Source organism: Gopherus flavomarginatus, chromosome 4 (genome assembly GCF_025201925.1).
Source record: "Gopherus flavomarginatus isolate rGopFla2 chromosome 4, rGopFla2.mat.asm, whole genome shotgun sequence".
Taxonomy (NCBI): Eukaryota; Metazoa; Chordata; order Testudines; family Testudinidae; genus Gopherus; species Gopherus flavomarginatus.
In genome coordinates, this window is record NC_066620.1 from 18782874 (window position 1) to 18806747 (window position 23874).

At 40.4% G+C, this 23874-nt stretch overlaps 1 protein-coding gene across 3 annotated transcripts; it reads right to left on the minus strand.

The window, feature by feature from the left end:
- Positions 1 to 1705: 1705 nt before the first annotated feature.
- C1D (C1D nuclear receptor corepressor) lies at positions 1706 to 23255 on the minus strand. Of its 3 annotated transcripts, none has more exons than XM_050952253.1 (5): positions 22951 to 23255; positions 8820 to 8966; positions 7034 to 7100; positions 6504 to 6559; positions 1706 to 3994 (listed from the first exon to the last, which is right to left on the minus strand). In XM_050952253.1, the coding sequence occupies exons 2-5, from the start codon at positions 8964 to 8966 to the stop codon at positions 3818 to 3820; spliced, it is 447 nt and encodes a 148-aa protein (XP_050808210.1). In that variant the 5' UTR covers positions 22951 to 23255; the 3' UTR covers positions 1706 to 3817. The 3 variants fall into 3 exon arrangements, with proteins under 3 accessions (XP_050808210.1, XP_050808209.1, XP_050808211.1); XM_050952252.1 differs by having other exon boundaries at positions 22955 to 23254; XM_050952254.1 differs by lacking the exon at positions 22951 to 23255 and adding an exon at positions 12726 to 12753.
- Positions 23256 to 23874: the final 619 nt, after the last annotated feature.

The window sequence follows — 23874 nt, forward strand, 5'->3', positions numbered from 1 at the left end:
TGCACTGTACCATAAGCCTAGTTTCTGTGCTTAGGACTATTGGTCTGGCCCAGAAATCTCATCTCCTGCATCACTATCCATGTCTCTGTTGATAAACTGTATAGTCAGTTGCTTGACCACACTTTGGTTTCGTATGAAATATATTCAAGAGCCTAAAAACCAATGTCAGGATTATTGCTAAAGTCAATAATAAATAATAAATAATAATAATAATATAGTACAGGAGGAAGGGTGCTATAGGATACTGATTTCCAGGAAGCTGTCTTGTGCACATTTGGTATATTCACCTTAAATAGAAATATGCTCCCAAAGTTACACATTTCAGCTAAGAGTATTTATAGGACGGACGATTTTACAAATTATGAAACGCTTTACCTGTCACTAAAATCCAATCCACCAGTTCGTCCCAGTTCCTTAATTTCTTGTTCTGCTTCTTCCTTATCTTTGTTTTGGATACTAACATTTGAAGTACAGTCCATGAAGGTTCCTCCTCAGCTTGTATCCGGGTAGAACATGAAGCTATTTTGCCTTTTGACAAGTTTCTTATTTTCTAATGCCAGAGCTGAACTTCAGCTTTGTGAAGTATCATGGGATACTTAGCACAAGTGAACAGGGTTCTAAAAAGACACAGGCTAAGCCAGGCCACGTAACAGCTAGAAAAATTTATGCACATGTTATTTTGTTATTGTGCATTTAATGCATATTAATGTGGTACATATACATATTGCTGATGTGATTTTATGTACATACATATAGTAATGTGATTTTAAATGCATATAAAATCACATCAGTGTGTATTAATGACACCACATATATTAATCTACATTAAGCCCACAGTATTAGGCGCGAGTGGCCTGAATTAGTTATGTAACTGCTGAATGGTCTCAATTAACTATGGCCTAAATTAGTCATGTAACTGCTAGAAATATAGGTACAACGTACTGTTATTTTGCTATGGTGTGCTTAATGCATATTAATGTGTGGTATCAATAATACATACTGAGTGATTTTCATATATACACATTTAAAAATCCTATCAGTATGTGTTATTGATACCACATATATTAATATACATTAAGCACACAATATCAATATGTTAAGCATATTTTATAATCACAGAATATATATTGGTCAACATCTCAGGCCTTATGTTTTTAGACTCACATTTGATCCTGCAATAAATTCTGTACATGCCGAGCTCTGCACCCACACAGAACCCCACTGAAGTCAATGGGTCCCTGCAGAGTGGTCCACCCACATGGAGGACATTGCAGGACCAGGACCTAAGAGGTCCTCAAAGGGACAAACAGCCTTCTAAAGGGAGTAAGTTCTCCCCACACCGATCACAAACCGTACTGATTTACACCACTGATTTTTATTGTATGTTAGCTTAAATAATTGTGAAAATATTTTAAGGTTAAAAATAAAGCTAAGCCCAAAGAGGAGTCCTATGACTTTGAGTTCTTCAATTATACATAAATATACCTGTTTTCACAGGGTATTGAGTGTCCTTATTTTGGCCCTGATGCAGCAAACAAACACTTATGCACCTTTAACATACTTAACTCATGTGAGTGGCCTCATGGAAAAATCGATGAGACTACTTGTGGCAGTCAAGTTATGCCTGCGAATGAGCATCTGGAGGAGGAAAATCCTTTGTTAGAGCAAATAGTAGCAATTATTCCAGAAACCAGCGTAAAACATATTTACATATTAGCTTAGGCTTGTTTATTCTCCATCATAACGTTCACAGAGCCATTTTCTAAAAATACAAAACTATTAACATTTGTGCTTAATAAACACAACTTGGCAGTTTATCAAAACATTTCTCTTTAAAAATACATTTCCGAATGGTCAATGGTGATATAGCTTCAGTTACAGCACCTCATGCTACTCAGTCTAGACTATATGCAAGTACATGGTGGTGCAATTCTTCAGAATAACTATGTGAACAATAACTTTCCATATCATATCCAATAGCTTTCAAGTATGTGTAACAGAGAAATTCAACGCATCTCTACTCCAAATTAACAATTCAGAAGAATCCTGCTCATTCACATTAACAGCTGAAAGACCTAATGCAAATTACAGGTGAATCTCCAGTTGTTAGGATTGGTTCAGTGAGCCCAATTCACCACTGCACTGTACCTTGCACTGTCATTTTACACTGGTAAAAAGCGAGTGTAAAATGCTACCCACTCTGATTCGATAGCATTTTACACTCACTTTGCCCCAGTTTGAGGCCCCAATCCTGCAATTTACAATATAAGGGCAGACTCCCATATGCCCAAGAAGCCCCCACTTAAATCAGTGGACTCTGTGCAGGAATGCCCCTAATGCCTGTACATTGTAAATTGCAAGATTGAGGTCTTAATTATACAAGATGCAGGGCAACAGTAAATTTAACCCAGTAAGTCTGATACTGGGTTCTCTATTTGCAAGCAGCTGGTGACACTTCACTTATATTCATCCCATCACTAACGCCAGCACTTCCACCTTTCAAATCAGAACATGCCTAATCACAGGCAGGGCCGTCCAGAGGATTAAGGGGCCTGGGGTCTTCGGCAGCGGGTTCCAGGGCAGAAGGACCCCCCGCTGCGGGTCTTCAGGGCACTTCGGCGGTGGGTCCCGGAGCAGAAGGATCCTCCGCTGCCGAATTGCCGACGACAACCCAGAGCGGAAGAAGCTCCAGGGGCCCAGGCCCCACGAGAGTTTTCTGGGGCCCCTGGAGCGAGTGAAGGACCCTGCTCCAGGGGCCCCGAAAAACTCTCATGGTGGCCCCTGCAGGGCCTGGGGCAAATTGCCTCACTTGCCCCCCTCCAGGCAGCCCTGATCACAGACATTTACTCGCCACCCTCAACATAGCAGATTTTCTCCACCAACAGCAGACTCCTCTACCAAAAAAACCCCAAATTTGTATTATTAATTTGTGAGCTTGCAGTGTACTGAAAATGAACTAACAGGTTCTCCTTAACAAATTCCCAACAGATTAAGAATGCATACACACCTTGAATGAGTACAAATTGATTATATATAAAGCAGGTATTTGCCCAGTATTTCAATACTTTTTACCCTACTAGAGAATACTTTCCAGACTCAGTATCAAAGGGAACAGCAAAAACACACCACTCCCAGAGCAAATCCCTGCTAAACTGTCCATCTCGCAATGCCAGCACTAAGCTCTTATCCATACTTAAAGGCCATGGAAACATTAAAGACCACGAACAGCTCTTAATTCAAGTTGAGAGACTGAAAAAAAGAGAGGCATCATGTATATTTAATACAAGCAGTACAAAAGATAGTATGCTCTACAAATTTAGCATTACATACACAGATGTACTTGAAAACCAGTGGCTCCTACGTAAACAATTCACACAGACTAGATGTCCATCGCTTGTGACTGTCTGAATGTTCAGAGATTGAATTTAGCAATAACTAAGCAAATACAGTTCCAACCAGCCAGAATTACCCCAAAAAATAATTAGAGAATTAGAAGCAAATCATGAAATAGCATATTATTACAAAGAGTTGGCAAAAATGATTAGTTCGTTCCCATTTAAAGAGCCAAGCTTTAAAGCTAATCTTCAAGGACCAACTTTCACTTTCAGATATACGTGTGTATATAAGGGTGTGATCTCAGTAGAAGCTGTGCAACATGACCCTACAGTTTAGATCTCTGCTAAAGATATAGTCACTGAATTGTTGTTTTACTTCATTTATGTAATGCAAAAATATATACAAAACACAATTTAAAGAATAATTTTCTAGTTATCTCCCTACTTGATAAACAAAAATACAACCACAAGGAAAATAAAAGCTAGTTTGTTTTTTTCTTCTTTGCCTTAGCAGAAGCTTTCACTTTAGGATTAGTTTCAGGTTTTGGTTCCCATAATGCGTTCCTTACAAATCTTGCTGCAGCTCCTTTATCCAGTTTGGACGCCATTTTCTTGTCAGTTATTTCTTTAACTCTGTTCATGTACGTTCTTATTCTCTCCTGCAAGATATTAAATAAAAAGCACACCTGATATTATTCTCTGAAGACATGTACTATTAAAATAGAGATTGGTAAGAACAAAGCATACAGAACGTGACGCATTCCATAATATACAGCAGAATATAATATTTAATCTCTGTTCAAACTCCAGTGGATTCTTTGCAAACTCAAGACTGCCCTTTTAGCAGATTTTCTGCAACACATGGTGATTGTACCAATAAGTGTACAAGGCCATTAGTGGTACAACTTCAAACATCTCTATATTTCTAGGCATATGTATGGTCCTCATTCCCGTAGTATTTTGTCTAACGCTATTACAACCTAGGGACCTACTCTTCCAATCCTTAAAAAGGTCACACACCCACTGAAGTCAATAGGAATTTTGTATAAGTAAAGCCCGCAAAATTAACTCATATGTGCATTATATAAATATAAAATATATATCTGCTGAAATTCAAAAACTCACTATTTCCAAAATATTAATCTGCCCTACTAAAACCAAGAAAGCATGCTTTTTTTTTTTTTTTTAAAGAAACTCTCGATTATTCTGTGATGTGTATTTTATACAAACACACACAGAGGAAGGATGATCCTGTGGGACTCAGGAGATCTAGTTCAACTGTCAGCTCTACCACAGACATCCCATGAGACCTTAGACGAAGAGTTAATGAACAGCCATTATGTAGCACTTTACATATTCCCTGAATTATAGACAATAAATAAAATATATACATTTCATGTACATAGATAATACGTATATCAACATACAGCATGTGTTCATATACGCACATGGCCAACATTTTCTACCTTGGGTTTCTAAAGTCAGACACCTAAATCATTTACCTGTTATTCAAGGATAATCAGAACCCACATCTCAAATCGATCTCTGAAAAGGTTGGCCAATGTTCCAATGTACAAGGTGTAGTTTTAAGTCGTTAAGCTTTACAGGGTATGAATTTATGGTACGCTGTAATATTTCTCTAGTATGATTGAGATTGCTAATCAGAACAGATGGCAACCCGACACACATCAGCAAGGGAAAAAAGGAGTTGACAGAAACATTGCAACAAGGTTACAGAAAAAACGAATTCTGACAGCCGGAAGGAGAGAGTTTTATTAATATCATTTGAAACCCCAAGTATTACCTATTAGGTACATGTTGAACAGAGTTCTGAAAACAAAACAAATCGTGGGAGAGTAACTGTTTCTGATTGCCCTTTCCACATGAGTGATAAGAACATCACATTACTCATGGATGAAAGAAACGTTTATTCATTCACATTGCTACTTGTAAAAAGAAATTGGATGAAAAACTAGGAGATAATCTACTTTCGACTAAAACCATCAGCAATTGACAAGTAAATACCAGTATATCACTTGCTTTAGATTTTTATGTTGTATATTTTTAAATAATAGATTAAAATAGTGCAATGCATTTGTACCAATATAGCATAAGAGGGAGCAGAAACTGAATCACCATGAAAAGTTAGCAATCCACTTTTGGTTCCATGATCCACTAGACTGCAAAATCCAAATTATAAATAGAACACGTTCTTTTGCTATTCAGAGTAGTTTTCTGAATTCTTCAACCATAAGCACTATTACCTTGATTACGTAGAATTACCTTTATGTGAACTCAAATAAAATATATTCACACAGCACATTATTTACATAAGCATTTCTAATGGGCATAATTATTTCTATTTTTAATATTGGTATTAGTATAATATTTCTATTATTTTCTTCAAACTAAATGATTTGATTTTTGAAGTCAGCAGAATTTCCAAGATAGCAGACCTTATATACTGTACTCATGTATCTAAATGGAATATAAAGACAAACCTAAAAGATTTATTATAGGTTGTAAATATGTCACTAATGCAGAATTACTGGACAGTACACATACAACTGATGCCAAAAAAGCTTTTAGCTTTGTTGCTGAACTGGATTCTTTACTGCTGAGAAAATGAATTAATGGAGGAACTGGAAAGAAAGGGGGGGCATCTTTCCCGTCTTTGCTAGTAAATCAACCACTCTATTCTTTTAGTCATACAAGAGTCAGAAAAGGCAGTCTCGGAGATTAACATGATTCCAAGTATTTATAGGAAAAAACACCATACTGGAAACTATAAATTACTATTAGACGTAACATTTTTCTGTTCAACAGATACAGTGAAAAGCTGGTCTGCTCAGAATCCAATTCTCAATCAAAAAGGTGGAGGGAAAGGGAAGGCAGGATGACACCATTAATCTTATTCTGCTTTTCCAATTTTACTAGGCTTGACAACTTTGCTTTCCACAGATGATACTGTTTTGAACTAAAAATATCATGAGTTCCTTAATTTGGAGAGCTAGGCAGCTTATAACAACAGTTATACAATGCCATGCATACACTACACCAGTGCATGGAGACTGAAATTACATTTTTAATTGCAGATTTAAAATTATTTAATAATTACTTGCCCTAGGCAAGTCTGATTTTGCAATGCATTCTATACTGGAATCTTACCAGTTCTTGTTTCACTGGATGGTCCTTGGGATTGATTCCTTGAGTGGCCAGGTATACTGCAAGAAGAAAATGTGCTCTGTTGAACATAAGGGCAGGAATGATTAAGGTCCCAATCCTGTAGCTGACAATACACAGATGAACTGATGTGTCCACATGTGATCGTTTGCAGGATTAGAGCCTACTTGCTCTGTTAAAATATCTAAATTTAAAAATATTCTAATCAAATACACCAGTATCAATCTGATACTGTCAACCAAAAAGGACAGAAGAGGCTGCCAAAAAAACCCAACATCCTTATTTACATATCTGTTGCTAGCCTACGTAATTACCAATTTAAATTTAAAATTTCAGCATCACTTACCCTGGTTGAAGGACAATAGCAAACTTGAGTTCTTAGAATAACTGAAAGAATATTGGATAGATATTTGACTACAGAATTTGATTTAAAATTTGCAGCCATCAAAAAAAAAGAGTTAAAATGGCCACCATAAACTCTGCTTCCTCTAATAGCCCTCCTCCAGCATACTTACCCCAAAACATCGAATTTAACGTGTATGCAGAAACCAAATCCAATTTTGCTTGCTCAAGAGGGTCCAACTTAAAAAACAAACAAAGGTGATCATTTTCTTCTGCACTGTTTTTAACTAAGATGTATAGTAGCTTTCAGTAATATACACAGTATAATTCCATATGAATATATTTGTGACAAAAAACCAAATGGTACATGGTTTTGCAATCAATTGTCCTTAAATATGCTATTAATACAGGCAATTTAGCTACCAGGAGAACTTTTATCATAGAAACTAGAGATGGAAAATGTTTTTCAGGGGCCTGCCTACACACAAGAATTGTACTGCTTTAAATTTACTGGGATATTTAAAGTAACAATGTATTTTAACCAGGATGACTTATTCCCATAAGGGAAGGGGAATAAGCTATAGTGGTATAAAGCACCTTTATTCTGATATAACTAGGGATTGTACAGATTTAATTTCGGTAGAGAAATGCATACCCACAATGGAAATAGTGACATCAGACAAAAACTGTGTGTAGACCATGCCTAAATCAAAGTCTATCTCTGCAGGATTGTTCCTTGCTGTATATTTATTCACTTTTTATCCAGTCTAACATTAAATGCCACAGGCTAATAAAAGGTGATGGGGGTGATTGCTGAGAGGTGCTGAGCACCTGCTATGCCAACCTCTCGGGATAAAGGTCACATTTCATCACCAAGATTTTTCCTCAAAATAACTCTCCCTATCCCCAAAATAAAACAGTACAGAAATTTAGAATGCAAGAAAAAGTTACTGAAATCCATTTAAAGTTATAATAGAAGGTTATTATGCCACACACAATTAACAAACATGAACACTGTACACATTAGATGATGTGTTCTAGGCATGTTGGAACACTTTAGGCTATACACCGAAGGAAGAAGAAATGGGTAATGAAATTTTTTTTTGACTGTCAAAGTCAATTTATTGTTTTAGTCCTATAGGATTTCCAGGAACTCTGATAACATCATACAGACCACCAGCTCTAACATGAATACTGTTGAAAGACTGGTGTTGTCAGGACTGATTTCTTCATAATATATTCATGTTAGGAATCCTTAATGGATGAGCTTTTTTGCCCCAAAGAAAGAAATTACAAATTGAGTTTTAAATGTTAAAAATATATAGCTGCTTGTAAGAAGTCCTCTGGCAGTACACCTTGCACTGAATCTACATGCAGAAAAAAAATATGTTTTACAGACTCCCTTAGATCTGCTCTTAATAGTGCTGGAAAGGGTAGTGCAGTGGACTAAGCATCAAGTTCTGCACTCCTTGGAACCAAAAGTTCAAATCCCAGAATCAACTCATTCTTCCTAAATATATAAATTGAGAACAAGGAAGTTTACTGCGTGAAGGTCTTTCACATAAAACTATTGAAAAATGGCTCGTCTCTGTACTCTTGGGGGACATTAAAGATCCTATAGCCTTTTTCATAGGGGTGGGGATATGCCCTCACATCCTTGGCCTAAATGACCCTACTGACCCACTACTCTGTGCTAGTTGGCTAATGCATTGGCTACATTTCAGTGTTATTTTGTATGTATATAGCTTGTGAAGCACTTTGAAATAAGAACTGTTCTATAAATGTGAAAAGATTTATTTAAAATACTAGGTCTCTGGGGCACGGACTGTCTATTATGTGTCTGTACAGTGCCCAGCACAGTTAGGACCCAAGCCTTGACTGGGTTCCTAAGTGCTACTGTAATATAAATTAACAACAAAACAACAATAATAAAGGTTGCTGGTGGGGGTTGTTCTTTACCTTTTCAAGAAGCTCACTCCTAGAAACAGACATCATTGTCTTCAGCATGTCATCTACAGAACCAAGAGACTTTTCAAATGCTGACAGATAATCATGAATTTCATTTGGGTATTCTTCCCCACTATTATCTTCCTCTGCCATCTCCATCTACAAAGAAACAATTACCATTTTCACCAGATATTTAGGGGTAGCAGGATTGTATTTTAAAATATGGAGAGAAGGCAAGGGAATTCATGAAATATTCAATTAACAGGTGTGTAGCCAATTGGTTCATTGCAGAAGTAATGTCAACAGTTATATAGCTATTCATATGGCAGTTTCAAGTATCTGCCCTAAATGCAATACAGCATGAAGGCCCATCATGAACATCACTATTTTAATATCACATCTTTACACCACACCAAATATTTGACTCCATGGTCTGTGTAACAATAATGGAAAGAAATATTTGACTGTTTAAAAAAAAAAAAAAAAGTATCCTGTTAATTATTTTGTAGGTAGAAATTAAAGAGCTACATCAACAACATCCCTTTCCTGCACAGTTGCTGGGCTGCATCAACTATTTTGCATAAGGAAAGCAGGAGTGTCCCATGTAGCTGCAGTTCCTTTACACGTGGGCCCTCTGTGGCATTTTTGCTCCCGCCTGCTCAGAACAGGAGGAGGAGGAGCATAGAGACCCATGGAATTATTACTACAGCTGGTCAGAAAATTTTCATCCAGTCTTTTGTCAGAAAAAGCTATTTCGACTAAACTGAAATTTTTCACTAAACTGTATGGTTTTCAACAAAATTTCCTGAAAAAAGAAAAACTGAAGGAAAAAAAATTGCATTTTGGAAATTTTGTATTTTGGAAAATGTTGAAGTTTTGTTTCAGAATTTTGTTTGAATTTTATTCTGTCAAGTTTTTTTTCCCCATTTTTTAGTAGTAATGCATAGTATGTAAAATTTGAAGGCAAAATCCTAAATCAAAAATTTTTGAAATATATATATTTTTCCAATTTCAAATGAAAAATTTTGAAATGTCAAAATTTCCCACCATATAGAAATTCCAAGTGTTGACCAGTTGTAATCATTACTGAAACCACGTTTTCACAAGATGAATTCTTCACGAACAAGTGTTCCAATGCACTAGGCCCAGATAAGCTTGTCTGTGCACCTTAATTCAGTCCCCTTGTGCACGTGCATTATGATAGTCTTTACAGGATCACGTATTTTTTCGACAGCACCCCTGCCTCATTCAGTTCACAGACTGGATGGTGCTCATGTAATGAGCAGTTACTCAATGTTTTGTTTTCTGCTCAGTGTTTTCAGTGGGTGGCTCTATCCCTTACTTACTGCACACTATTCAAACCGTGCTCTGAATATGCAATTACTAATTTCCTCTTGGCTTTTTCTGTCATGCTTATCACTCTAGTATTCAAGCGCTTCACAAATATTTATTAACGTGTTTTCACAACGCCTGTGAGATGAGAGGTAATATTACAGATGGGGACTTAGGCACACAGAGATTAAGCTCAAAGTTTTCACTAAGTCTGGATGCCCAATCTGAGATGCCAAGAACCTCATTTTTTCAGAGATCTTATCAGAACTCAAGGGCTCAAGTTAGTCACCCAGAAAATGAGGAACATACAATTAGGAGCTGTGAAACCTAAAACCATAAGCAAGTCTGATTTATAGGAGCTCTGACTAAGGCAGGGATAGAACCCAATTCTGCAGGTCAGCATTCAACTGTGTTAACCATGACACCACCTTTTCTCCTCCTTCAATCTCCTGCCTCATTCATTACACGCCTTTCAACTGGACGAAGCAGGGGTCCTCCAGACAACAACTTAGTTCACTACACAACCCTGAGTCATCCCCAGAGCAACTTCCTAACAAGCTCTTGCCTTGTTCTACCTTAAAAGGACGTCAGACTGCATTTTGAAGGATCGTGTCTTGGACCCATAGGATTCTGTTTTGCAAGAACTTGGGAGTACACTATGCCCCTGTTGTACTATGAACATGATTGGGCATTAAGGCTTTGTCTACACTGGCAGGTGAACGACAAAACATACCCAAAAGACAAAAGTGTGTCAAGGAAAAGCTCTGGTATGAACAGCGCTTTGTCAGCAGAAGCACTCTCCTGCCGACAGCACTAATGCCGCTCATTGGGGGTGGAAGTTTTTTTGTCGGCAGGAGAGCTTTCTCCTCCTGACAAACAGCAGCTACGCTGCCCACCTTTTAGTGGCACAGCTGTGTTGCTAAAAGCTGCATAGTGTAGACAAGCCTAAATTTATACCATTAATTCCTCTCTGGTGATAGCTGGGATTACCAATTGACATACTATGGAACCCTGAAATCTGTCCTCGGCATCTCCTCACTACCTACTGAGGCAGCTCAGCCACTGTCAGGGAAAGTCTTTTTGCTGCTCCCATGTTTGTGTATAGGACGGTACTTGAAACTAGGTGTCCTGAAAATAGTAATGGAGTAGCAGAAATAAAGACTATCAGGGGGAAAAAGTAACAGCGCAAAATGGAATCAGCAATTATAAACAAGAGATACAGTTAGGCAAACAAGATAAGAGGAGGCGGATGGGGTGGGGGAGTTAGGGAAGAAAGAGAAATATTTTAGAAAAACTCTTTACCACATTTTGAAAATGGTACTGGCTACATAAGTTTCAGAAACTTTATTCTGTAGATGTAATCTATGAACAATAACAACCCGCAAAGCCAGAGGAAAAGCCAAGGTAACAGCAAACAGCTGTGAAGTCCCTGGAGTTGGTTTCAGAGGAAAGATTTGATCTCCTCCTTTTCCTGGCAAGAGTGTGGTTTATGAGAGAGAGGTTTCTTTTTATTCATTAAGTCCTGCTGGGTTCACATGGAAGGAAGGTTGGGTGGTACTCTACTCAAATTCTATCCACAATTCCAGTTACCGTAGCAGTATGTTTCTGATAAAATGATCAACCATGAAATAGTTAACAAAGCTAACAGTGGAACTGTCATCTGTAGTCTTCAGAATTACAACCCCATTGAGATGAATGATGGCCATTCACACCTCTCAGGTCTGCATCAGATCACATTCTACATACTGAGCTAACCCTAAAATGTTCAAGCTCCCCTGTGTACGATACCACATGTTTACAGGGCATTTAGGTCAACTGCAAGACTCCTGGGAGAGAACAGAGCTGCATGCACAGGATGTTGTTCACAGAAAGGCAAAGTATCAAATATCTGTATGCAGTACAATTTTATATTTGTGTGTTTATTTTGTCCTGGCCTCTCCTAATTAAAGTTACAGAACATGGTTGACAACCAGCAAAGGAAGAGGAGATTATTCACCCTGTGCAGTAACTGTGGTTCTTTGAGATGTGTCCCCCTGTGATGGCTCCACTTCAGGTATGTATGCCTCTTGAGCCTTTATCAGAGATTTACTTTTAGTAGGGTCCATTTGGCCTGCACATGAGCTCTATAAACTTCATGCTGTGTGCATAGGACCTGTAGAGCTGTGCAGGTGAACTGCCTTCAGCTCTTCTCTATCGAAATGTCCATCAAAGAACCATCTAAAGCAGAGGAGAAGTAGGGTAGGTGGTGGAGCACCCAGAGTGCGCCATCTCAAAGAATCACAGGTACTGCACAAGGTGAGTAACCTTCTTTTCATCTTTGAGTAGTCCCTATGAGACTCCACTTCAGGTCACTTCTCAGCAGTTTCCCTACAGCTTTGGAATTGAGTTCAAGACTGAAGACTGTACACGTGTACCAACACATAGTTTAGAAATGTATGCACTGCAGCCCATGTAGCAACTCCGCATATCTCAGACAATGGAATGTTCCTGAGTAACACTCTAGAAGTTGCCTGTGATCTGATAGAGTGTGCTGTTATCCTTTGGGAAGGCAGAACACCAGCTGTGTTGTAGCAAGCAACAACATACCCAGAGGTCCACCTTGAAAGTCTCTATGGAGAGACTGTTCTTCTCCATTGCAGAATGATCCAAGGAGTTCACAGTCTAGATTATTTCTGAAATTGCTTGGTCATAGCTAGATAAAAGGCCAGTGCCTGTCTCCCATCTAAAGTATGAAAGGAAGTCTCATGTTAAGATTTATGTGGTTTAGTGACCAATACCGGTGGATAGATGGTCTGGTTGAGAGGAAAATCGAAAAAGCACTTCACATAAGAATTTAGGGTGTGGCCATAAAGAAATCTTGTCCTAAAAATAAATAAATAAATCACACACACACACCATAAATGGAGGGTCAGTCATCAAGGCCCTACTCTTCCCAACCCTGCGGGCTGATGTGGTAGCTACTAGAAAAGCCATCTTCACAGATAAATGAAACAAGGAGCAGGTTGCCATAGGTTCAAACAGAAGTCCCATGAGATATCTAGCACCAGGCTGAGATCCCAAGAATGAGTAAGATGCTAAACCTGGGAGTAGAGTCCCTAAACCTTTGTTAAATCTTGAGACACAGGGTGAGCAAATACAGAAAACCCTTCTACTGTTGAACAAAATGCTGATCTCGTGGCCACATAAACCTTAAAAGAGGTAATCCATAACTTTGATTTCTTCAAATCCAGCAGGTAATCCAAGATGGCTGAGAGCAAAGATGATTCAGGCACAAGATACTGACAGTGTACACCAGTGGCTGAACCTTTTCCATTTCTGAATATAAGTAATTCGCGTTTACTTCCTTCTACCATTTAGTAATACCTGTTACATCCCTGTTGAGCAGTATATTCTAATCCCCTGAACCATCCAGGAACCATGTTCAGAGGCAGAGGACCATAGTTTGGGGTGAAGATGCGACCTGCATCCTGGGAGAAGAGATGAGGAATGGTCAGAAGACTGAATGCTGGTTGGACACATAGGTGAAGCAGGTAAGGATACCAAGTCGGTCTCAGCTAGGTCAGTACTATAACGGATAACCCTGGCCCTGTCCTATTTGATCTTGTTCATCTCTCTTAGTATTAGCAGTGTTGGAAGGAATGCATAGAGAAGGCCCTTCATCCAAAGAAAGAGAAAGGCATCCCCCGAAGAGTGGAGACTTAGGGCTCCTGTTGAACAGAATAGGGGGAACTTCTTGTTGCTCAATAGGTCCACTTGTGGAAGTCTACTTTTAGAATATTCCTTGAAGAATTTGAGTCCAACTCCAATTCATAGTCATGGGAAAAGTGCCTGCTAAGCCTATCAGCTGTAATGTTCTGGACTCCAGGAATGTAAGAGTCTGAGATCTGCATCTGAAGACTAAATTCACTTATTGATTAAAGTAAGCAGCTACTACCTATAAAATCTTTGAGAATATCCATGGGGATGAAGAGAGACTGAAGGTAAGGACTTGCTATTGAAAACGATCCCGGCTCATGGTAAAACATAGAATTGTTTTTTCCTGTGTGGGGGATGTATTTCTATATGAAAATGGGCATCCTGTAGGTTGACAGCCGAAAACCAATGTACTGCCTCTAGAAAAGGAATTACAGCTGCCACAGTCACCATCCTGAACTTTTGAGACTTTATACATTTGTTCAGTCATCTCAAATCTAAGACTGGTCTCCGCCCGCTGTCCTTCTTTGGCATGAGAAACCACTTTTGTAAAACCCGTTCCCCCTGAGGAGATGGGATCATTCTCTCACTCCTAAATGGAGAGAGTGTTCCCTTTCTTGACTCAGTGTAGTCTCATAAGAGAGGTCCCTAAAGAGGAATGGGTAAGGAAGATGGGAGAGAGCATGGGATGTAAAGTGGATGTTGTAGCCCAATGTTATAACCTCCATGACCCACTTTTCTGTGGTAATATGATGCCAACCATATTGGAAATGGGGAAGGCTGTCTCCAAAAATGGGAAGGTGGGCAAAAGTTAGCCTACAAGCTAGAGGTAAGGAAGGTATTGAACCCTCAACAAACCCATCAAAACTGTTGTTTTGATGATGACTTGATCCTCTCTGAAGGAGAGAGTGAGAAGCTTTCTTCCTCTGGAATCTGTCTCTTTCCAGCAGGTTTGGTGGTTCTGTGAAATCCAGAGAACCGGGCAGGGTGCAATCTCTGGATAGTCTGAGATGTGCTAAATCTCCTTGTTTGTATGAGTACATATATGCAGAGACCTCAATAGGCCCCAGTGTCCCTGAGAAGAGCTTCTGACCATCAAATGAGATGTCCTCAAAAGTATTCTGAAACTCTCAGAAACCCCAACAGCTGGAACTGACATGCCCTACACATAACTGCTGTGGAGATGGATATGGTGGAGGTGTCCATGGTATTGAATAAGACTTGGAGAGAGGTTCTGGCTTATACCTGAACTTTCATGATGATGATCTGAAAGAGTTCCCTGTGCTCCTGTGGAAGATGTTCCATAAAGGGCTGCAAACTTGTAATTCATGAAGTCATACTTGGCCATGATCACCTGACAGTGTGTGATCTGAAATTGGAGGTTCACGAACAAGTAAGCTTTGTGAGTCTTTAACTTCTTCAAAAGGTACATGAAGGTCCCGGTTTTTGCCAATTCTATCGGCCATTGATGGTGGTGGATGCATGACTGCCTTATCTGGAGACAAGGATGAAACAGAAGTTTGAGGGGTGGCCTTCTTACCTGCCCTAGTCTCCTATTCAAAGATCTCCTCATGTTGGGGATTTGGTAGAGGAAATTGTGTAACTCTAGCCTCTTGGTGCAATGGAGCCAGAGGTCTGACAAACTGCCGCTGATACACCACCCAGGCATCCCAGCATGGCCATTGGGGAGGGAGGGGGGCATATGCGAGAGCGACTGATCCAACCATTCCTGTAGTAGACAAGGATCCTTGTCAAAGTAAGGGTTCTTATACTTATGTGGAGGGGGAACCTTATACTGATAAGGAGGAGACTGACTGAATGCTTCCTTCATCTGCCTCAATGTCCTCCAAAGGGGTGGCCCCAGTAGACAAAGGCAGAGAATCCTCCAGTACGAGGAAACAATGGTCATCCAGAGATTAGGGTCTTGGTACTGAAAGTCATTTGGTACTCACAAACAGTGGGGACTCCAGCTCATCGAAAACTGACAAGTCCTTTGAAGAATTCCTGTGGTACTGAGTGGGTTGGTATCAGTGCAGCAGTTGAGGTGGATGGTACTGTCAATTTGAAATACATAGGCAACCGGGCCAAAGGTGTCCGACGCTTCGATTTTGCCAGTACCTACATTGCTGAATGAGAAGGCCCAATGGTAAGCGTGGTGTAGATGGTGCCGTTCTAAAGGAGTGTATATGTCCTGGGCCTCCCTGTCCTTCCTAGATAGTATTGGGGGGCCTGCTGGAGCCATGTTTCAGAGAAGTATTCTGGGATCTCCCGACCCCACTGGTACCAAAGGAAGAGTGCTTTGCCCTCACAGTACTGAGTCAAGAGGTTGAGGCCTCCGATACTGCAGACTTAGCAGGAGATCACTGCCTTTTGGGAGTTGGCTCCTTCTGGTGAGAGACCGAGCACTTCTCCTTTGGAGTTTTCCCTGAGCCCTACCAAGTCTTCCCCCTCGAAGGCGCGCTGGACCTGTCCAGAGACAGATGTACAGGGGTGGGGGCATTCTACTGCTGATTAGAACTGGCTAGGATCACATAATTGCAATTGCCATTGGTTAAATACCTCTATTAAAGGAGCACAGATGCATACTTCTCTATAACCCAATCTGGACCAAAAGAACGGAAGACAGAAACATGGAGAAAAAATGGGGAAGAGGGCAGACCAAAAATATTTTTTGCTAACTCTGGTATCACACATACCAAGAATGAAGTTAATGATTTAGTTGACCTTGTCATGCAGCATGTACAGGGGTACTGCGTACAATGAAAATTAACCACACATTAGAACAAAGCGGCATATTAACACCAACACAGTACCCTTCACTGACAGCAGAAGGTGCTCCTCCTCCTCAGCATGGGAATGGATTTGCTGAACTTACAAATTTTCTGTTTGCTGCAATGGGCACTTGCAAGTTCCTACTCCTGCTGTTTGGGGACCTCTCTCTTTTCACTAGACTGTTATTTCAGTGTAACTAATCTCTACACAGGATATGTTACAGTGCTAGCACATGCCAACAATAAGGCAGCAGTTAGCTTAACGGGTTTTGATAACATTAAATACACAAGAAAAAACCCACACTACTTTAGAAAACATGCATCATCACAAAACTGGCGTTTGTATTTTTTGGATGGGGAGCTGGGGGTTAAGGGAGGTCTTGGCCAAATCAACATGCAGGCTGCATGTTCACACCTACAGGATATGTCACACTGAAGGGGAAATAAGACTACATAGATTACTCCATATACCTAGGGGCAACCCTGTCCTCCTCAATTCTTAAATTTCAGTTATTAAGCCACAAACACAATTACCTCAAAGTTCAAAATACACAGACAACCACTTTTAGAACAAGCAGAAACTTACCACAGACTTGATTAGTTCCTGTCCTGGATTTTTGCTGTATAGGTTTGTCTGTTGGATTTGCCAACTTTCAGTCAGGTTTTTTTGTTTGTTAGTTAAGCACAGCAAATCCATTTTTTCCAATAAAACATTCAGTTAAATGAGGATCTGCATAGTCTGGAGAATAAACTATTGGGTAAACAATTCATAAGAAGAGTTCAGGGTAGTTCAGGAGAAGATGAGGAGAATAAGAGATTTGAATAAAACAGCATTTCAGGCAAATGAGTGTTGGATAAATGGGGCTGGAATATTGCTGGAAGGATAACTTGTAGCTGATAATACTTTATCATTATACCACCTTTAAATCTCAACAGAATAGAAGGCACTGAAAAATCCAAACAGTGAATACGGCCACTTCTGGGATAGATGAAAGTTTGCATCCCACACATGGTACTCAGCACAGTAAAGAGGAGCAGGGGTATTTTGGCTAAGGACACAGAGGCAAACTATTCATGAAAAATGTGACATAAGTGCTTTAATGTCAACATACAGTAGATAGGATCCTGGCTTTCAAATCTCAGTTGAAAGGTTGCCCTGCAGTAACTAACTCAACATGCTGATATGAGCAAATGTAGCTGAAAAAGCTCTCCCATTCTCTAAATATATTTAATCACAAAATTGAGGCACAGTCAGTCTGGCATGGAAACAATGAAGGTGTTATAATCTGATCAACAAAAATGCATTTGCCTGATGATGATTCTCATTTATTCAAGAATACCAACGCAGATATCGGAACTCCAACTATACAAACAGGTATGTGCCGCTTGATCTCCAGATCAATGTAGAACATATGCATATCAAGGAACGCATTCATTCTTAAGGAGAAGATGAGGAAAATATAAGGGGCCACACAGAAGAGAAAAACTCAAGGAGGGACAGAGAAGATTGCATCATCTGAAGACCACACAGAAAAAGAAGTGGCTCACAATCAGCAACCATTTGTAGAAGTTTAAAATGCTACCAAACATTAGTTTTCTACATTAAATCATCAAGTGACCTGTGATTTAAATTGCATTATAAAAGGAGTTAAAATTAGATGATTCTGTAACTAATTTAACAAATATTAATTTATCTGCCAGCAATGTTATGATTCTCCTGGAGAGCAAGTGTAACTTTGTACACACAGTTTTTAAAATGAATTGAAGAAGTTCAGGTGATAAACATAAAAAGGTAAAGGGGAGGAGGAGGGAAGATACAAACAGATGTTTTAAGAATAATCTCCGAAAATACACAGTGCTTTAACAACTTTAATAAACAAGTTAGATGCAGGCTTAACAAGTGTTAAACCAGTTTTTGACAGCAATAGCTTCTTCTGCAAGTGCAGAGAGAATAAATCCTTCAATTCAGTTTATTCAACTAATTAATTTTAATGACAAGTTAATTCAAAGTTGAAAAAACAATTGGGAGATGAAAAAGCAAGAAAGATCGTTTTTCCTTTTCCAGTCCAGGAATAAAAATGAGGTGGGAGGATGAAATTTACTAGTTCTAAAATCTCGAAGGATATGGTGACCAGAAACAATCGTTTCTATTCATTCACTATATATAATACTTCATTTGCTTAATAAATCAGTTAGTTTTAAAAAGCAAACATGTTTTGATAAACTTACTTTTTTCCTTGTGTCCAGCACATAAGGTAGCTTTAATTAAACTAATAAAAAACAATTTGTAATTCCATTAAAAATGAACAAAAAAGGCATTTCACTTTCCTTCCAAAATGTTCTTCCTTACTCATGACGTAAATCATGAATAAAAAGATAATCACCTAATTAATAAGAACTGCATGTCACCATTTTCTAACAAAAAAATGTAAACAATAAGAATCTAAATAAATATATGTGAAAGGAACATAACTGCTTAAATAAATGTGTACATATAGCTTATCTGCCTAGTTAGCAAAAAGAAGTACAAAATGTAGTATGAAGGTTGTATTTAGCTGCAAATCAACATGTTTGAATGGTCTCTAAACAATGGAATTAACTTTTCTTTAGGAAAATAACTAAATGTTAAGTGAAAAGTACAAATGCAAAACACGATTAAAACTGATGCCTTAAATCAAGGTTTCCTGCTTGCTTATTTAATCTTGATTAAAATTGGCGATTTAAAACATTTCCAATTAAATCAATCCATCCTTGTTCAAAGTTGGAATACTGAACATTTCCACCCAACATTACACCAAAAAAAGAGAAATTCAGTAGTTTACACTTTTGGTCGCCTCTTCTTTGCTGAATTAAAACCACAGACTTGGGTCAAAAAGAATGTGTAATTGGATTCTATGTAATATTCAAACAGAAGAGAAAAAAGCACTTAATATTCTTTACTCAGCTGCTTCAATATTTTAGTATATTTCACTGTTCACTTCAATATTTATCTATATTTCTAAGCGCTACCAGCTCTAAGGTTAGACATTTCTACTGCCTTCTCAAATGAGATTTCACTTTTGCCAAATGAATTTCCTAATAAATGGAGGATTAACCTCCTTACAAGTCAAATATTTAATATAACACTGATACCCCTCTACCCAGCTACAACGCGGTCGTAGGGAGCCAAAAATCCCTACTGATACCCCTCTACCCAGCTACAACGCGGTCGTAGGGAGCCAAAAATCCCTACTGCGTTATAGCTGAAACCCTGTTATATTGGGGTAGGGGCAGCAGGGTTCCGGCAATGATTTAAACAGCTCTGGGCTCCAGCTGCTGTGGGGAGCCTCAGGCCCTTTAAATCGCCATCAGAGCCCCACTGCTACCACGCGATACGCAAACCCGTGTTATATCGGGTCGCGTTATAGTGAGGAAGAGGTGTATGTAAAAAACGTAGTAGGTTGAACAATTATCTCAAATTTGAGTATAATTTTAATACCTATATAATATCATGCATAACATCTGGTTTGAAAGGTAGATCTGATCATGCAGAATGCTATTAACCTAATCCTCTACTTTGAGTGTCAACTCCTAGGGGCAGAGACTATCTTTTTCCTACGCGTGTATTCAGTATCTAATACAATGGGGCCCCATGACTAGGGCTCCTAGACATTATGGTAATATAAAAATAAATCAAATAATAATCATAGCTGCTGGCAGTTAATAGCTCACTGTCACCATGTCCCCAAACGTTTTGCACCTAATCCCTGTCAGACCAGAAGAGAAAACATGGCAGAGCTGGAAAGCACATACAACTGTTGCGGGTTCCAGCATAGCACTTTTCAGCTTTTGCAGAGCCTCCACAAACCAGAGACCCTTTCCAAGAGAACGATTTCCATCACAATAATAATTAGATCACCACAAAATACAATATTTACACATATTTGCCTGTCCTGATCTCCTTAAGAATATCCCCCAAAAGATGCAATGGCTCCTGACTCATTTTCTGCAAAGTTGGGCAATAGGCAAGTGATCATTTTTCATCATTGCATTCAGAGCTCTGGCCCAACTAGCAGCCCAGCACAGATAATGCATACTTCCAAAAGAGCTCATGGTCAGCAAGATCCTGCTGATGCCAATGAAACAGAAGCTGCCGCAGTCTTTTGGCACTAAGTAGTAAAACTTAAGGATTTTTTCAAACTAAGTAAAACTATAAACGATTTTTATCTGAGACCCAGAAAATCTCAATCTTGTGGTTGACACAATGCATAACATAAAAAAAGCGTGTCTAAACTTGGCTTGACAGCCCAGTCATTGCTGCACCATCTACATTCAATGCAACCGGCTTTCAGCTGAGCTCTTCAACCTGATCCCTAGGACTCGTAAAACTGTTTTTATGCCTTGTGTGATGATATTACCTGGCCTATATTCCACATGTTGTGCTCTTTTTGCTTACATAATAAGTTCTCCCTCCTGGACAAATCTGACACACACCGACTCTTGCTCAGCTACAGACCTGCCAATGGATCCACCAGCAATCACAGCGATAGCTTTTTTAATGCATATCTGGAATGCTTCCTAAAGAGCATCTGCATTTTAGAGAACATTCTAGTTACAAGAGCTTCTTGTGCACAAAATGACATTTCCTCCTTCCACATAGGTACAAGGGAACACAGAGCTCCTGTCATCTGTTTAATAGAGCCACACTTTGAAGCACACCTCTGCAAATCAAACCGTAACAATACCCCCCCATCTCTGCCCATCCTCCCAATGCAATTTAACATGCTGACACCCTGAATGATTTATCTCCCAGACAGAAAGAAGAGAAATTATAAAGGTAGGGGAAGAGGGTGCACACAAGCCCCTGGCGTGGGGAGAAGGTAGGAATGTAGGGGAGGGAGAAACTGGGAGCACACACAGACCCTGGCATAGGTGGAAGGAGGACTGGGAGAGGGTTAGGAAAGGAGAAATTGGGGGTGGGGGGGGAGGTGGCGTAGCCCTTGGCACTGTTGGGAGAATGGGGAACCTAGGCACTGGGGGCACACAAGAACCCTGATGGGGAGGATGGTGGACTGGGGCACACAGGGAAAGGGAGCATATTGTTCCCCATGCCAAGGGCTCTTACAGGGCACGGGGGACACAGAGACCCTGGTATGAGGAAAGGATGGAGGAGCTGTGGAATGAGGGAAATGGGAGGGTGGCACACTAGGAGCTTGTGGAAGGGAGCGATGCAAGAAGCTCTTCATGCATGCAATAAGCTCGGCCTACATAAGTTACAAAGTGTGTGACCCCCTAGTTTTATATACTCTTATACCCTCTCTTATTTATCACACTTCTAAAGTAAGAAATCCCAACCTTCTCTTTCATCTGAGTTTTTCTATACCCTTCATCATCCTCATAGCCCTTCTCTGAACCTCCTCTTCTAGTTTTGCCATATCATTTTTGAGATAGGGCAACTAGTACTTCCCAAAGAATTCCAGATGTGGCCACACCATTGATTTATATAAAAGAATTATAATATTCTTTGTATTATTCACCACCCTATTCTTTATGCATCCTAACACTGTTAGCATTTTTTACTGCAACTGCACATTGGGCAGAAGCCTTCATTTTACATGAGCAGCAAAACAGTCCTGCATGTGCAGGAAACAAATTCTGAACATCTTACAACCACTGAAAAGAGGAAGACCTTTATGAGAAAGCTATGCATGCTTTCTGCAAAGTACCCCAAACAGGTCACATTTCGGATATAATACCTGTGAGTTCTGGTAAGGAAAAACATCTCCCTGAGCGCAGCAAGTTTCAGCGCTGTAAAGCGCCAGTGTAGACAGCTCCGAGCACTGGTAACTACGCCCCTTGCTGAGGTGGGGTTTTTAACCACACAAGGCATGTTAAAGTGCAGCAGTGCTTTAGCATTGCCAGTGTAGACTAGCCCTAAATTTCTCATAATCCCAAGTACAGTCTTCTGGGCTGCATACTTCATGTTTTCTTGACCAAGGGACTGCATAGCATCCAGCCTCTTTGCTGATTCAGGCCGATTTTATTTTTTAACCAAAAAGTGTTCCTTTCAAACAAACAAACAAACCATTAACCAAAACTATGTGATTTTCATACAAACACACTCAAAACAGTGTGCAAACTGAGGACTGATTTGCCAATTAAACTGCCTCACACTAGCCATTTTGCAGTTCAGAACTGGAACATGGTATCGCTATTTTTCTGTCACAAACTCAGACTGCGTTTTCCAGCGCCAGGAGCTAGTCTGGCTGTAATCCACTTTACTGGGAAGCCGACTCGTGCCCGGTTGCGCAGCTGAAGCACCGCTCTCCTTTCGGGTGCGATCACAATGAAGTAAGGGTGGCCCATACTTGCCAGCTTTACGTCCTGTCCTAAACGCCAACCAAGCTGCGTCTCGCAGGAATGACTGACGAGCTTCCAAGGCGCCAAGCGTCGCTACTCTGGGCTTGCACGGAAAATAAAACGGTTACCGCGTGGGCGCTAGGGTGGAGCTCGCGCCAAAAAGGGGGCCCTGGGGTCTGGCTGGAACATGGGCGCAGGGAGATGACGTAGGCGAAGGCCCGGGCGGAACTCCGCAGCAGTTAGGGACACTCAATACTCTCTCCGGGGACGGGGTGATTGGTGCTGAGTCCAGCCTGAGTGACTGGGAGAGAAGCCAATGGCAGTTCAGCTATTGGGGCGTGACCAATCCGTATAGCCGAGGAGAGCCAGAGCCAATCCGAGGAAGAAGTTAGCTTAATGAGGCGGTGCCAAAGTGACGCGAGCTAATCTGGAAAGGGAGATACGGAAGAGGCGGGGCCTTGAGGTTGGGTTTAGCGCCCCCTAGTCAGGAGGTGGGCCTTGGCGCTCTGGCCAATCATATTCGGAGAGGGCGGGGCTTGCGGGTGGGAGGGGTGTACTGCGACCGGGCTGAGGAGGAGTGCGGCCCGCGCGGTTGGGAGTTGTTGGCCCGACCCACCTGGCGCAGTCGCGCAGCCGCAGTGCAGTCTTGCGCGTGAGGCCGCGCGCAGTAGGGGCGGGGGCTGAGGGGCCTGAGAGGGTGTCCCCCTTCAGCCCATGCAGAGGGGCCTTAAGGTGACTCCGCCCCCCAGGCAGGGGGTGATGGTGAGAACACCCCTCACAGGTCAGGAGGAGGCACGACTCGCTCCCATACACAGGGGTGTTCGTTGGGGTGTGTCCCCCAGGACCGTGAGCTTTAGCATTGCTAAGCTGAGCTCTTTGAAAATCAGGGGTCAGGCCACTTAAAAACAAAATTGCTTAGAATAAACACAATT